The following is a 16454-nucleotide window of genomic DNA, read 5'->3' as shown; positions in this document are numbered from 1 at the left end:
CCGAGCTGAATCCTGTGAGATCAGAGAATACACATGCGCGCACCCTGACATACAGATACACCCTCTTACCATGAGATCCGCTTCTCAGAAACAGGTAATTTATACATTCACAAAATGATGAACTTTCAGCTAAGAATTCTAACATTTCAGTACCACGATTGAGAACCAGGCTACATTTGTCAAGTGACCGAAAGCGAGGTTTTTCAGAAATTATTAGCTAGTTTTTTCAATATTGAATTTATAGGCACGAAGAGTATATCACTGTGATGTTTCCAGGATAAAATAGCGGCACTTTCACTTTTCTGGCCCCAGACGTTCAGCATATATCAGTGTATTTGGGGAGATCTGAAGAATTAGCTACTGTAAATAAAGTTTCCGAGAAGGTTTCTCCGGGAAAGAGGTGAACTTACAGTAATACGGGTGATATATTATTAATTAATAACTATGACCAGCCACTGCTTCAGTTAAAAGGACAACGGATGAGAACGCCTAACAGAAAGGATATGCTGAATCTTAGTCTCAGGAGCACCAAAGTCTGCAGAGCAGACGGGAGGAGTGTTGTTTCTGGGGCTGGTGAGCAGGAGGCCTCTGGGAGCGAGGTGTCACAAGCTGCCCCTCGGTCTGGGAACGTTTGCTGAGCTCTGGCTGCACGTCTCTCTGGAGCAATGCTCCTTTGGTTGCCAGAAGCGGAAACCCACTTCAGAACAGCTCAAGGAGAAAGAGGACTTTCTGGGAGGGCCGCAGGGGTCTCCCAGAACCCAAGGACAGCATGTCCTGATGGCCAGGGAGAGAGTCACGTGGGGCTGACGCGGGCAGGTGCCTGGAGGAGGGAGTCTGATTGGCACGTCTGGCCCCAAGGACAGCCACGGGGGTGTGGACTCAGCTGCAGGTGGCGTGACACGTAGGCGGGTTTCTCTGACGGCCGAGCACTGTGTGGGAAGACGTCTAGGAATGTGTCCCATGGAGGTGCTGGGTGAGCTGGAGGGCCAGCATGGGCAGGTCTTTTAGAGAAGTTAACAAGCGAGGACATCCCCAGTATGGACAGACGGGTGTGTGCAGTGCCCCGGGCTGGTCTGTGGCACCAGAGGGTGGTAGAGTGCGATGAGGCCAGACCAGGAAGCAGTCCCAGCAATGACAGGGTTGCCCTGAGGGTGGTAGGAAAGGGGTGCGGAAGAATTCAGATCTCTGGGGATTCGAGTGTTCAGAGGATCCGGCCCCCCCGAGGTCAGTCTGCTGTGTGAGGCGACAGCTTTCAGAGCAGCCTCTCCGTGCGCTCCTCTACCCCGACCCCACCCATCCTCCCAGGAAATGACCAGAGGCCTTGGGAGCAGCCTCCACACGGGAGGGGTCGCACGACCCGGACTCCCCTCCCTCAGGAGCCGGCCCTGGAGACCCTCGTAATCGCGTTACTATCGGCCTTTCCCCTTCCTGTTGCTCATTTATTTGACTTTAAGCACAGTTATTTTATTTTTAGAGGAATAATTTGGAGTTAATTGGCCTTCTACCTTAAAAAATACCATTTCCATGTAATGATCGTGTGGGAGTAGTTCTGTAGAGCCTTACACCCACCCTCTCCGCTGTGGAGCGGGACCTGACTCTCCCCCCAGCCCCCAGCCTGTGATGACGAGGTGAACCGCTCCAGGAAGAGTGGCTGCTGGGCAGCCTCCACCTGCTGTCCCGGGAGCTGGATGATGAAAGGAGAATCTGGGGGGCCGCCCCCGAGGTGATCTGCCAGAGCCCCTCACCTCGCCTTTTCTCTCTCCCTGCAGGTCACGCAATATTTAAACTCACATATCTAAGCAATCACGACTATAAACACCTCTACTTTGAATCTGACGCTGCTACTGTCAACGAAATCGTGCTCAAGGTGAGTGTTCCTTCTCGGCCTAGGCCTGGTGTGTGCGGGGCTGTGTGCCCCCTCTCCCACTCCCATCCCGCAGCACCAATGAGGCTCCTGGGCCAGTTTTGCAGAGACGCTGCGCTGGCTACAGGTCGCCCGGCTGGTGCGCACCCAGGCCTGGGCCACATCATACGTCAGCTGCTCTTCACTGAGGGGCTCCCACCCCTCCAGTGTGTGACTCTGGCCAGTCACAGCACCTCTCTGGGCCTCTGTTTCTCCTCCTGTAAAATGGGGATCATGGTAGCTACCCTGCTCCACCCCACCAAAGGGCTGCTAGAGAGAATATTAAATGAGAATATTAAATGAATATTAGCTAGGTAGGTGAGCCTACCTAGCTAAGTGATCATTCATTTTCCTTTTAAGAGTAGACATCATCAAGTATTAATAATAGTAATAAAAGTACTAAGATCTACTGAAGGGTCCAAAGGGCAGGATCTCAGCCAGGCCCTTGACCTGTCCCATCTCAAGGAGCTTCACACCTCTGTGAGGTGGTGATATAAAATCATTCCCATTTCCTAGATGAAAACCGAGGCTCAGGGGAAAACTAACTCAGCCAGGATTGGGACTTGGCAGAACCACAACCTGACCCCAGGTTTGGGGGATTCTAGAACCTGTGCTCCTAAGGCCCCAGGTGTGCATGGCATTCAGGAATTAAACAGATTTCGGTGAAATGAAATTGTTTCACAGAAACATTTTGAGTTTACAAAAGATTTTCAAAAGTGGTAGATGAGAATTAAAAGGATAAAGCTGCCAGGAGGAGAATTTAGAGCCGAGACGAGTAGCGTGACCAGTTGGATGGAAAGCAGAGGATATCTAGATGACCCCAGGTCGGAGCCCATCAGAACAGCCAGCGGGCAGTGCCTGCCTGGAGTGCTTGAAACCAGCAATCTAAGAGTTACCTGCCCGCATCACCAGGCCACCCAGGGAGCTCATGCCACACTCAGGGGCCAGGAAGAGAAATATTCCCATTACCCCGTCAGGGCTGGCCTTTTTTTTATAGCCAACATTAAAATATTCAAGACTTGAGAAGGATTCTAGTAAAATTATAATCCTGTGTTTGACATCAAAATAATTTTCACAACAGCAGATTGGTGACAGAAACACAGGTTTATGACTTCAGTGCGAGACTGCGGAAGAACAAGTGCAGAGAAATCATTTTCCAGGACCAAACGCTCCCTGGAAGCAGATGCTTTTCTGCAAAATCCCTGAGGCCTAGCGCCTTCCCTAAATTGTCTGTTTTCATATGAAAATGCTTGTAGAAATATTGCATCGTGCTTGAGTCTCCAGGAGAGTCCCAGCCTGATTTACTTAGAGAAGCTAATGGTCGTGATCCTGATAGAAGATTAAATTTCACATCTCCGATCTCTGATTTCTAAAGCAATTCAAATACTTATCCTGATCTGCCATTGCCAGTGTTTTCATGGGGCTTTGCACTGATACTCAGTGACTGTGGCCCCACTTAGTGGAAATGCTTCTTCCATCAGAGGTTCTTCTCAAGTTGGTCATAGATACCAGCATCATATGTGATGGTTCTAGAATTATGGAGTTTCACATAAAACAAGAGCTTTAGACTGAAACTGAAAGGAGGAAACAAGGATGAGAGGCTGATGTCAGACCATTACAAATAGGCAACTTGCCATCAAATTATTTTTATCTCATTGTCTTTTTGCCCATGGGACCCATTTATTGAGCACCAACTGTCTACAAGACCTTTGATGTATGTGATCTCATTTCATTCTCACAACTGCCCTGCCCCGTGTAGACATTATTGTGTATGTGTATGAGCTCAGGTGTGTCCGACTCCTTGCACCCTCATGCACTGTAGCCCGCCAGGCTTCTCTGTCCGTGGGATTTTCCAGGCAAGAACACTTGAGCAGGTTGCCATTTCCTACTCCAGGGGATCCTCCTGATCCAGGGATCGAACCTGTGTCTCTCGTGTCTCCTCATTGGCAGGTGGATTCTTTACCGCTGTACCACCTGGAAAACCTGTGGACACTATTACCCCCACTTTATAGATGAAAATACAGAGGCCCAAGGCTCCAGAGCACCCAGAGGTAGAGTGTCAGCTCGAACCCAGCTGAGCAGTCCCAGACTCCCCCACCCCCACCCCACCTGAGATAGAGTTGAGCTAAGCCATGTGTGGTCCCTAATTCTGCAGGCTTCGAGATGAATCTCAGAGGAATCATTGGTCTCTTCAGGTTGGGTTCTTCTCATGATCGAGTGATAGAGGCTGTGACTTTATTGACCATGAAAACTCCCTATATTTTTATGCCTTAAGCTGTAAAATGCATTGAAAGTGAAACACTCTATAGTGCATAAAATTGTGCAAGTTTTAAGCCACAGCATATTAACCAGCTAATGGCAGACCAAAGGGCGTTTTTATCTTTTGATTATTACATTAATCTTCCATTAAAATTATCTATGTGATTATCACAAAGCATTGAAGATAATAAATCTAGGAAATACTTGGCCTGTTAAGGATCATTTTTAAATGCTTTTGTCAAGTTACATGTGCCAAAAATACACTGAAAACAGGCTAGCTGATTGTGCAAACAACTGAGTCCAAAGATTGCTCTTATTAAGAAAGATACAACCCCTTCTTCCCATGCGTCGTCTGTGGTGTCCCACGTCATCACCCGGCCTGCCGGCCTCGTGATTTATTGCTCTCAGCTGGTAACTTGGCGAGGCAGCGGGCCGAGCGTGTCAAGCCTTCTGTACTCAGACACCAGCCCTTAATGCCTGCTGCCGGCGACTATCAGAGCAGAAAGTTTGGAGGGGACGCCGTGATGGAGCCCCGGCCCCACACGAACCAGGCCATCTGAACTGCTTCCCCCCCACCCCCATCACCTCCGTTCTTCCTCACTCAGCAGAGGCCTCTCCCCTCAGGGCAGGACACGTGGCCCTCAATGTAGAATCAACAGAAGGGGTGGCTCGGTTCTCTAGCCAGGAGTATTCAGGTTTCTCAACTTTCCGATCTTTGAGCTTGGAGAGGAACGGTGTTGGTTCACAGACAGGCCCAGCCAGAGGGCTGCTGGGGCGGTGGGACAAGGGGAGTCTGAGGAGGTGAGGGGTGGGGGTCTCTGAGAAGCCAGAGAACTGATTCAGGTTCTAACCCGAACTCTGACAAGCTTCGTGGCCTCAAGTGAATGACATTGCCATTCTGAGCCTCGGTGTTCTCCTCTGTACAGTGGGGATAGCAGTAGCAGCCACCTCCTCCTAAGGCCCTTGTTGTTGTCTAGTCGCTAAGTCATGACCGACTCTTCGCGACCCCATGGACTGCAGCACGCCAGGCCTCCCTGTCCCTCACCATCTCCCAGAGTTTGCCCAGGTCCATGTTCATTGAATCGGTGATGCCATTCAACCACCTCATCCTCTGCCGCCCTCTTCTCCTAATGCTGTTGTGAGGATTAAATGAGTTTATCCTTGAAAAGTGCTCCAATCACTGCTGCTGCCCTGTGGCCCTGCCCAGCCGGGGGCACACCCTCGCGCTGGGCACAGGTCTGACCACAGCACTGCTGCCCTTCCCTGGCCCCTCCCCGCCTCGCCGTGTCTGGCCCCTCAGCTTCTGAATGGCCGTGAACACCCCCTTGCTGTGTTCCTCTGTTGTGCCTTGATGCACACTGGTTCTCCCCATCCCTTGTACACCCCAAACTCCTGTTTATCCCTCAAAACCCAGCTCCTTTATCCCCTCACAAGACTTCCCTCCCCACATGTTCCCATTAGTTACTGTCCGCATTCCTTTCTGCTCCTTCGGTGTCTGTTGTCACACTTGTTCTGTTGCTCACTCACTAGGATGTGAGCCCCTTGGGTCAGGAACCAAGTCTTGATTTTCCCTCTGCCACGTGAGCCAAGCATGGGACGAGGCTCAGACAAGACAGGGACTCAGTGCCAAAGGTGATGGTGGCAGTGGCCACCCAGCATGGGGGGATCTGAAAAGAGCCCAGGAGACCTCAGGGGCAGCAGTAAGGCTGACGCTTGGGAGGCAGCCCAGCTGTGCCCCTGCCCAGGGTTCCCACGGTGTCTGTCCCAGCTTTGACCGTGACCTCTCAGTAATCCAGGGCATCTTGGTCCCCTTCTCTGAGCCTCACTTTCCTTTCTATCAAATGAGCCATAGCTAGTGGGGCCCTTATGAGCTTGGAAGTACCCCAACTGCTGGGAGGCTGAACACAGAGCCTTATTTTGGTTTGGTTTTCATCCCTGTGATGTCTTGTCTTTCAGGCGACCTGAGCAGGGCTCGGGGACGTTGTGTGCGAGCCCAGGGCCACATGGCAGGCGGGGACAGAACCAGGGAGGTTCTGGGAGGCAGCACGTGGTGAGGAGGGAACTCAGGCTCAGGAATCAGAACAGCTGCACCAGGGACTCAGAGGCCTGCACAGCCGCATGTCTTCTTCAGCCCTGTTTCCCCGTCGTGCACCTTCAGGGTCGTGGTGATGACCCGACTCTGTGCTCAGGGGAGCACCGGACCCAGGAGCTGCCCAGCCCAGGGCCGGGCTCTTCCCTCGCTCGTCCTGGGTGAGCAGAGGGTGGCTGGTAAGTGACTGGGCTGTGTCCTCTTGCTTTCTAGGTTAACTACATACTGGAATCGCGAGCAAGCACTGCCCGGGCTGACTATTTCGCTCAAAAACAAAGAAAACTGAACAGACGTACAAGCTTCAGCTTCCAGAAGGAAAAGAAATCAGGGCAGCAGTGACGGCTGCCTGCAGCTTCAGTCTGTTGCTGGAGCTCAGAGCCGCCTGCAGGGCCAGGTGGCTTTTGCCCACCCTGTGTCCTGCGGTCCTCGGACACGCTCCGAGGTCCAGGCTCCCGGCTCGTGGGGACAGGGCTGGTGGGCTCCAGGGGAAGGGGGGCACTCCCTCGGACAGAGCTGGGGACATTTCCACCGGACCGAAGCCTGAGTGACAGTGGCTTCGACAAGCAGTGCCCGGGGCCGGACGACACGGCAAGGAGCCACGAGAGGCCCCGCCATCTTCACTGCCTGATGGCCCCGTGCAAGGATGTACATAGCCGCGCCCAGACGTGTCCTTGCAGCTTGATCAAATTTCCTAAAACAAGCCAAGAACAAAAGTGTACATTTCTGTTTTTTTCTTCTTCCTTTTAATAAACTCTTTATCATGGTTGGTATGACGGACCATTCTTTGGGGCAGGATTGATTATGTTATTCTCTTTAAAATCTGCTCCCCATATTGAACAGGCAGATTGGAAAAGCTATGGCTCGATTTTTCAGAAGAAATGTTTAGGGTTTAGTCAATAGTTTTAACTATGCCATTTGTTTAAATGAGCGTGTTGCTCTGAGGATAGCATCTTACTGAAATTCAGGAGGGGACGTAGTGATGTGTGTCCAGGGCTGCACCACCCACCCCTTCGGAAGCCTTCTCTCCTCAGCCACTCCAGCACCTCTGACTTCAGGAAGGCAGGACTGCACGTCAAGCTCGGGGCGCAGGGAAACGGGGGTCACGCCGAGCTGCTGTTTCCTCAGTAGCCAGGCTGAGTTTGAGCCGACAGTCAGACCCGCACGTGGGCATGCCCTGGACTCTGAAGACTCCTCTCTTCACAGTGCTTGCCCCCTGGTCTCAGCGGCAGGAAAGCCACTGCTTTCACTTCATCGGAGACCTCGGGGTGAGGGGAGCTGCTGCCAGGGGTCCCACTCCTGGGGGTGGGGAGCAAGGGAATGGGCATCTGCTGACCCCCACCCCTCAGGCTAGCCTGCTGCCTCAGTGCTCCTTACCAGCCTCTCCAGGGTCCCTCTGAGGGTGACGTCCTTTCGCTCAGTCCCCGGCCAGGGTGGCGGGGCCAAGGTTTCACCTAGGAACCGCATTTCAAAAAAAAATTGTTTTTAATTGTGGTACAGGAAGCGACGTTGCTGAAACAGCCTCTGACAGTCGAGGGTCCGTTTGCACAGGGGCGTCCTAGTGAATTCCTCCTTCATTCTGATCTTTGTTCAGCCAACAGAAGCACCCTTTTCTAATGTCTTCCATTGCTACCCACCCCAGAAACAAATATTATTTGTAGCTTGCTATCTGTTATTTGAATTTTTAGCAATTTTATATTTAGATATCTTTGAAAAATATAAATGACTAATTTGGTCATTAAATCTTGTGACATATTCAATATTAAAAGTCATAAACACCTTCTTCTGCGTATTGCTTTGAATTCTTGAAGTCTCGAGCACATGTTGGTAAAGAACGGTGACCACCAAGAATCGCGCTGGGTGGTGACATTTGCTGACAGTTGATGCACCGAGCGGCTCTGAAACGCTCCATGGGTCTCCTTTAATCCTGAGCAAGACAGGATGATCCTCTTCACTCAAGGGTGACATTGAAATCATCACCTCCTTCCATTACAGAAGCAACACCTTTCTCGTATCATGGAATACAGCTCACGTGCAGTTGACACAGCACACACTTGAAGGAGTAATTTAAGAGAAACACTAACCATTGCCCAGGTCCACTGAGATGGTTAAAATTCAGTTTTTCCTCTGCTTCTCTCAACCCACACCTGGATTTTAAAGTAAGACTCCGAACATCTCTTACCTGTCTCCCGGGCTTTACCAAGCAGCTTGGCACACCCAGGTTATACTCAAGTGACCCAACAGGCCGTGCCCCCACCTCCCAGCATGTCCCCTGACGCCCCAGAGTGGCCCTCACTAACTTGATGGTAACTCAGGACTGGGCCTTTACCAAGTCTGGGTGGCTGACAGGCCCAAGCAGTAGTCCCTGGAGCCCTGGCCTCCGCTGGTTACTGAGCTGCCCCCATCGTCTGGGGCAGGCTGTGTGCCGGCCCCTTGTGAATATGCACAGGCCCAGGTCACTGCAGCCAGCCTCAGGCAGGTCACCACCACCATTCCAGGGATGAGGACTCAGGGCTTGGGAGGGTCCCACCTTCCGTCCAGGACACAAAAGCGAATGAATGGGAGCTGTGCCCTGAGACTCCAGGCCTGCCCTCCACGGCCACGGACTGCAGATCTTCTGGGTGCTGCCTCCCTGGGGCCTCGGTTTCCTCATCTGTTAGTGCAGGTGCTGGAGTAGGTGGTCCCTGCAATCCCTTCTGGAGAATGTCTTGAATGTCTCAGAATCACAGTGAGCCCAGACTTCCTTCCAGAGGTTTCTGTCCTGCACAACCTGCAGGAGCGCCACTGTGTCTGGACAAGAATCCTAAGAGCTGAGGAACGCTGAGCTCGCTCCGTCCTGCCCCCTCCCTGGAGCAGCAAGTGGACGTTCCCTCCTGGGTTCTGGTCCTCGGCCTGCAGACAGCATGCTGCCCTCGGGTCAGCACTTGCCCTTGTTGGCCTCTTTGGTCTTCCCTCCCCAGGACTCCTCAGCCCCACGTGCCGGGCCTCGCTCCCCACCCGGAGCAGCAGCTCCTCCTGAGCCCTCTCCTCCCTGGTCCCCGGGACCAGTGTCCCCGCTGCCTTGGGAGGCCCCTCAGCTAGGTGGAGACCACGCTGATACCCCTCCGAGTCTTCTCTCCATGGATTAAGAAGCTGGAAGAGGCTCCCCTCCGCTGTCACGTCCCTGAAACCTGCCAGCTGCCCCCTGGGTTCCCCAGCTGAAGGACTGGGAGACCTCAGGATAGAAGGGAGCAGAGACCCGACCTGGTTATCGTGACGCTCGAAGCCCAGTGAGGCCAAGGGATGGCGGGTGACCCCCCAGGCCACCCTGCAGTGAGCACCGTGCGAGCCCCTTGGGGACCAGCCTAGGCCTGGCAGGTGCTTGTGGAGAGACGGGCAGTGGGAGCCATAGGAGGGCTGGGGACCTGGGGACCTGAGACGGGGGCAGCAGACAGCGCCAGGCCGGGCCATCTCGTCAGGCCCCTTGGCAGCCCTGCTGAGTGGGACAGGCTTGGCTTCTTGAGGCGCTGCAGCTCCCAGGAGAGAAGGAAGCCCCCTCTTCCCAGTGTCCCCGGGAGAAGACGCTGTGGCTTCACCACCGGGCCCAACGTCAGCAGTGTCTGAGCTTCCCTGACAGCAAGGATGGTGCAGCCACGAGGGCCAGAGAAGGGGCCCTGAGACGGGAGAGGAGGCAAGGCGGGGATGAGGGTCGGTGCCTCTGCCCCCACCCCGCCCTCAGCCTGCCCCCTGTGCCCACACTGGCGCCCCGAGGGACCACCGCGGCCTCCTGGCAGCCTTGGCAGGATGGTCCCAGCTCCTGGCACGGCTCCCACCACCTCCTCTGGTGTTTCCAAGGGCTGTGCGCCTCCTCCAGAAGGAGAAGCCGGAGGAAAGGAAGGAGAATGCAGGGGCTTCCTGGCTCCGTGGGCTGAGCCTCCTCACTGGGCACAAGCAGCAGCACCCACCCCAGAGCCTTGCAGGGACCACGGGCCGGGTGTGGGCTGGGTCACAGCCTCCACGGCCTGGCCTCAAACCCGGCCCATATCCCAGTCCTGTACTCCGCCGGATCCTCTGTGCCCTATCTGTATGGTGGGTTGAGATGCCCACTTGCAGCGCTGGAAGCAAGACAGTGAGACAGCACGTGCCCAGCGCATGGTGCATGAACCCCTGATAAGTGGCCACACGATGTTGGCGTCCGTCATCTCACTTAGTCCAGTTGCCCAGATGCCACTTTCTCCTCTAGCAGTGCCCGCCCTGAGAAGGGACCTGGTCAGGCCTGAGCTGTCCTTTCCTGGAGTTCCAGAGTCCAAAGAAGCTGCCATGACAACTGCCAAAACCAGCTTCCTCGGTGTCTGGAAAGGGGCCATGCAGGAGCCGGGCTTCGGCCCCCTGCCCTGGGGACAGACGGCTGAATTTGGGGGTCCTGCTCTGCAGGCCTGCACCCTGCCCAAGTCCCAGAGCCAGCCTCGAGGGCCCTGCCCTCCTGTCCTTCCTTGCCAACTGATTCTGTGACATGAACGCTCACTGAGCACCCTCCTATAAAGCAGACCCTGGGGCCGGGCAGGCAGTGCTCAGATTTCAGTTGTCTCCTGGTTGGTGTGTCCTCAGATGAGCTGCATTACTTCTTTGAGCCTCAGTCTTCTCTTCTGTAAAATGGGACAATAAAGCCTTCTTCAAAGGAGCCTTGTGAGAACTGGATGAGTTTACTAGGCCGGACAGGCTGGGCTACAGTGACACCAACAGCCCAAAGGCCCCAGTGCCTTTAACACAGCAAAGGCTTATTTCTCGTCACACAGAGTATGGTCCAGCCACCCTTGGTCTTCCACTGAAGCCTGGGCAGGAGACAGAAGGGCTAGAAAAGGGCAGCAACAATTAGATGCTGTGGTTCAAAAGCAACCCTTCCCACCCTTGTTCATATTTCATTGAACAGAATCAGCCACCTGGGGCTGCCTCCTTCAAGGGTCAGAGGGGTGTGACCACCCAAGGATGGGCAGTCACAAGTGCTTATAAGCAATCACAATGTCTGCCACCAAAAATTCCCAATCACAGGCTTCCCCCCAAGGTTGCACCTCATCTGCAGTGAAATATTTTCCCTTTAAACTGATCCAGGCTAATGCTGTTCTCTACCTTAAAGTGTTAGCTGCTCAGTCGTGTCCGACTCTTTGAGATCCCATGGACTGTAGCGCGCCAGGCTCCTCTGTCCTGGGATTTCCCAGGCAAGAATACTGGAGTGGGTAGCCATAGCCTTCTCCAAGGGATCGTCCCAATCCAGGGATCAATTCCAGGTTTCCCGCATTGCAGGCAGATTCTTAACTGCCTGAGCCACCAAGGAAGCCTTCTCTACCTTAAAGCGAAGATTGCTCAGCCGTGTCTGACTTTTTGCGACCCCATGGACTAAACAGTCCATGGAATTCTCCAGGCCAGAATACTGGAGTGGGTAGCCTTTCCCTTCTTCGGGGGAATCTTCCCAACCGAGGGGTTGAATATGGGTCTCCTGCATTGCAGATGGATTCTTTACCAACTGAGCTATCAGGGAAGCCCTAATAAAGCCAAGGAAGTTTCTCTACCTTAAACTCCATCCTAAACAAGGATGGCCGTGGAGTCACGGATTCGACGTGCAGCATGTATGCATGTTGGTGTACATTACAATAAAAACATAGCTGGGACTTCCCTGGTGGTCCCGTGGCTAAGACTCCAGGCTCCCAATGCAGGGGGCCCAGGTTCAATCCCTGGTCAGGAAACTAGTTCCCACAAGCTGCAACTAAAGATCCTGTGTGCCTCAACTAAGACCCAACACCACCAAATAAATAACTAAATAACACATACACACATAACTGTTCAAATCGAAAAATCTACCTCGTACCTACCCCTGAAATCATGTGTGGGATCACAGTCACGCCTCCCACGCTGACAAACATAAGCTAATTTCACACTTTGTCAGTGCCGGCCCCCTGCCTCTTATTAGGCTCTTGACCAAGGTTGCTGCTGCTGCTGCTGCTAAGTCGCTTCAGTCATGTCCGACTCTGTGCGACCCCATAGACGGCAGCCCACCAGGCTCCTCCACCCACGGGATTTTCCAGGCACGAGTACTGGGGTGGGGTGCCACTGCCTTCTCCAATGCATGAACGTGAAAAGGGAAAGTGAAGTCGCTCAGTCGTGCCCAGCTCTTCGAGACCCCACGGACTGCAGCCTACCAGGCTCCTCCATCCATGGGATTTTCCAGGCAAGAGCACTGGAGTGGGGTGCCACTGCCTTCTCCGCTACCAACGTTAGCTACTATTCTATTCACCGTTTCCTTGGTCTATCCTCAGGCCCACCGAATCCCCATTTTATAGATGAGGAAACTGAGGCAAAGAGAAGCCTCAGCTGAGGCCATGCAGTTGGGAAGTGATAGAGAGATCACCCACCCCCTACGCTGTCCCCAGCCCTGTTGGGCCTCCGTCTGACGCGACCCAAATGCCCTGGATCCTGAAGGTTCCCCCGAGGCCCCATGGAGAGGCCCCTGCTCTCTGGAAAGGCAGGCAGGAGAGGGAAAGGGTTAAGCCTGTCACGTTGTGTTCCCACCAAACACCTCTGCTTAAACGCAGAATCCCAACAGGGTGGTGTTTGCTGTAAAAGCTCTAGAGTGATTTGTGAAGTCTCGAAGGCCCGTAATCTCGTCAGCGTAATGGGATTATATTTCAAATCACCACGGCCTGTTCATTACCCATTTAAACTCCTCTGACAGAGGAAAACTTACATAAAACGCACACAGCAGCCCTTGCCGACTTCCCCACTCTCCTTCCTGATTAGACAAACAGATGCTGAGGTCTGGAATGAAAAAATAATGTGCCCATTTATTCATTTTTCTGACAAGTCACAATAGATTTTTAACTGCCAATGAGTGACCTCCCAGAGGGGTGGTGGCTGGGAGGTGGCCGCCAGGCAGCAAGTGGTCATTTCCTGGCCTGGCCGGCGATGTCTCCCGGGATCACAGCTCAGCCAGGCTGAGCCCCTCTCCTCGCCCTGTCCCGGTTGGGGTGGGGGACTGCCTGCTGGGCCGCTCGGCTGTCACCACCCAGAGGGGGCCGGGGAGCTCCTGAGGGCAACCAGGATGCAGCCATGGCCTGAAGTCACAGAGCCCGGGCAGGAATCGCAGCCCTGCCTGGATCAGCAGGGTGACTGAGGACACTTGTCATCTCTTGGAGCCTCAGTGTTCCTGTCAACAAAATGCAGACAGTAAGACAGCTCATCTCGGAGGTGCGGGCTCCGGGCACCGGGCTCCCCGGGACGACCTCCAGCCGGCGCCGCCTGGCCCGCCTCCGCCGCGGCCTCTGGCGGATGGGGTTTAGCTGTCACTGGCTGAGTCTGTGTCACTCTGCTCTGAGACGGTGCCTGGAGCAGAGGTGGGCGGCCAGAGGGGCAGCTGAGTCAGGGGCAGCTCTGTCTGCTCCCCTCCTCATTCAGAAGCTGGACGCTGTCCCTGAAGACTGGTGGCCCAGGCGGCCACCAGCTAGAGGGGCCCCTGCGGCAGTGAAAGGAAAACGTTTCCCTTCCCGTCTGTCGTCAAGGCCTCCCGCCCCCCCTCCACCCCCCGCCCCAGGACTCCGTGGGCTCGGCCTCAGCTCCATGACCCTCGAGTCACCTGGTTACTGGAAGGACTGATGCTGAAGCTCCAATACTGTGGCCACCTGATGCAAAGAGCCAACTCATTGGAAAAGACCCTGATACTGGGAAAGATTGAGGGCGGGAGTTAGGGTGGCGACAGAGGATGAGATGGTTTGATGGCATCACCAATTAAATGGACATGAGTTTGGACAAACTCTGGGAGACAGTGAAGGGCGGGGAAGCCTGCTGTGCTGCAGTCCGTGGTCAGAGAGTCGAACACAACCTTCCGACTATACAACAACAAGTAGCCATGGAGATGGTGCCAAGTCACGTACTGAGAACAAGGCCTCCCCTGCCAGTAGGCTTCAGGGGCATCTCCAGAACCCAGGGAAGCTCCCTGACCCATCCAGCTGGGGGCCTAGGCCCCACTCCCAGGTTCCTACCACCAGCCCTCTCCCCTCATCGGCACTGCCTGCCTCGCTGTGTAGCCCCAGGCAGGGTTCTTATCTTCATGCATTAACTCTATGAATACATAAGAAATACTGTGAGGCTAATTCTTTTTAAAATGATAAAATTTGTCTATATTATAGCATTCCAGCCCCCAGCTTCCTGAAAGCTAAAAATATTTTAATGTCATATTCCCATGTAAATTTCAGTTTAGAATTTAATACCCTTTTAACATACATTAAATTTTTAGCATTCTTCAAGCCCTTGGTTCTTCTAAGGGCTTAGCTGCTGTGCGTTAGACGAAAGGGCTGGGGAAGGCTGTAAATTAGGAGAGAAAGTTCTAGAATTAGGTTACCCCAAAACCTCTGTGCCCACCCCCATTGTAGGAGTTATTCCTCTGGGCTGAGGAGTATCTGAGCCAAACCCTGGAGTCCTGGGAAGTGTCAGAAGTCTCGGTTTCCTTGCTGGAGCAGCTGTGATTTTATCAAATAAACACAGGGGTGGCTTTACGGGAGGACTCCTCACAGCAGCCCAGGTCAGGGCGCCAGATGGCCTGGCGTCGACCACAGTCAGAAGCCTGAGCGCTGCAGTCCAGTTGCCCAGCTCAGACCCGACTTCTGCCACTTGCCTGCAGGTGACCTGGACGTGTTCTCTGTGCCTGTTTCCTGGCTCCAAAATGGGGCCATGTCAGAGTCAGTTCACAGACTATGATATGAAAGGGGAGATTATCAGCTTTGCAGAGGTGACCGCCAGGATGCACTGGCTGGCCTGGCTAAGGGCTCCAGGGTGATGATGTATGGGGGCCGGAGCAGATCATTTTAACTGGTCCATACCCCGACTCCAGCTCCTAGACTAAGACCTCATCCCCCAGCCACAGGATGCCCGAGGGTGTCTCTACAAAGCCCCGGGATTGGCCCATGGGCTGTAGCTTCCCACTAGTCCCACCAGTTCCCTCTTGGAGCAAAGCCAAGGGCAGCCAGGGGAGGCTCTGAAAATGATAGGGAGGAGTGTTCATGGCATTCTAGGTGGAAAGCAGGGTGGGGACCTCATGCCTCCCTGGGCTCAAAGGCTGAGGGCTGAGGGCTGCCTGGGGCACCCAGCCCACCAGCCTTGAAGTCTGGAGTCTCGGGCTGCTCTGGCCCGCCCACACCCCCTGCCGTGGGTCACCACGCCAGGCTCCTTGAGTGAACCCCTCCATGTCTCTGAGCACCCATCTGTGAAATGGGGTCAGAAATAACAAAGCCTTCCTGGTGAGAGGACCCAGCACGGAAGGAGTCATCACTCACAACTCGATGTGTGGTGAAAGGCTCGCCTGGCCATCCGTCCAAGCGATCATTAACCAGAATGAGAAATTCACAGTATGGAGACCTGAAATCCAGTGAAATGATGTCTCTGCTTTCTAATCACTTTCAGGGGATGATATAATGCACTGATCGAAGGAGACGAACCCCACTTTGGGCTCCAACCAGTGTCTGCAACAAAAGCAGCAGGCTTGTTAACCTAGATTTACAAAATCTCCAACCTGGTGAGAAGGAAGGCCTGGTGGGAGGAAGATGCTGCCGGTGTGTGATACTGGGAGGACCCGGGGACCAGGTAGGGATCCCCCTTGAGCATGTCCCAGAAGAGGCCCAAGGGATCCCTCTCCAAGCAGCCACCAATGAGTTAGCTTCCCAGTGTGGAGTGAGTTCCCCGACTCTGGAGGAATGTAAGTGCTCAACCTTCAGTCAAGAAGTGTCCACTAGCGCCTACCTTGTGCCAAGCCCAGCTCGGGCCCAGAAGGTGCAGAAATGACCTGACCCGGAGCCTCTCTTTGGGAACTCATGGACGACAGGGCCAAGAGAGTCTCTAGAGCTTGGGTGACCGGAGGGGAGCAAGAGTGGAGGCAGACACGTCCTTTCCCTCATAGCCCTTTGCAGCTGGGGGCTGGGAACACTCCTGGATCCGGTGGGTCCAACTGGAAGCTGGCAAGCTGGTGGACGCTGGGGAGGCCAGATTCTGAGGCAAGAAACCCCAAGAGGAAGAAATCAAGCAAGTGGAAGGAGAGTGGCCAGAGAGTCCAACCCCATCTGCGTGGATCAGTGTGAGTGAGAAATGGCTCCTTGGCTCCCTGTGGGCTTAGGAAGCCTCGCAGCTGGGGCACATTGAGGCGCGGGAGCTCAGTGTGCGCAAAGACCTCTTCCAAATGGTCGTGTT

General features: G+C 54.1%; 1 protein-coding gene across 8 annotated transcripts in view; it reads left to right on the top strand.

Annotated features, from left to right (window-relative positions):
• MAPKAP1 (mitogen-activated protein kinase associated protein 1) overlaps positions 1 to 8030 on the top strand; it is a 239815-nt gene extending 231785 nt beyond the window's left edge. For 6 of the 8 annotated variants that reach the window (XM_018055769.1, XM_018055770.1, XM_005687140.3 and 3 more), the window contains 2 exons: positions 1770 to 1867; positions 6465 to 7021. In XM_018055769.1, the coding sequence (XP_017911258.1) occupies positions 1770 to 1867; positions 6465 to 6590 (224 nt within the window). In that variant the 3' untranslated portion in view covers positions 6591 to 7021. Of the gene's footprint in view, positions 1 to 1769; positions 1868 to 6464 lie in introns of all 8 variants that reach the window. The other 2 variants (XM_018055771.1, XM_018055772.1) reach the window with 2 other exon arrangements.

Source organism: Capra hircus, chromosome 11 (genome assembly GCF_001704415.2).
Source record: "Capra hircus breed San Clemente chromosome 11, ASM170441v1, whole genome shotgun sequence".
Classification (NCBI taxonomy): Eukaryota; Metazoa; Chordata; class Mammalia; order Artiodactyla; family Bovidae; genus Capra; species Capra hircus.
Note: the sequence above shows the minus strand (reverse complement) of the source record. Positions and strands in the feature narration are given on the sequence as shown.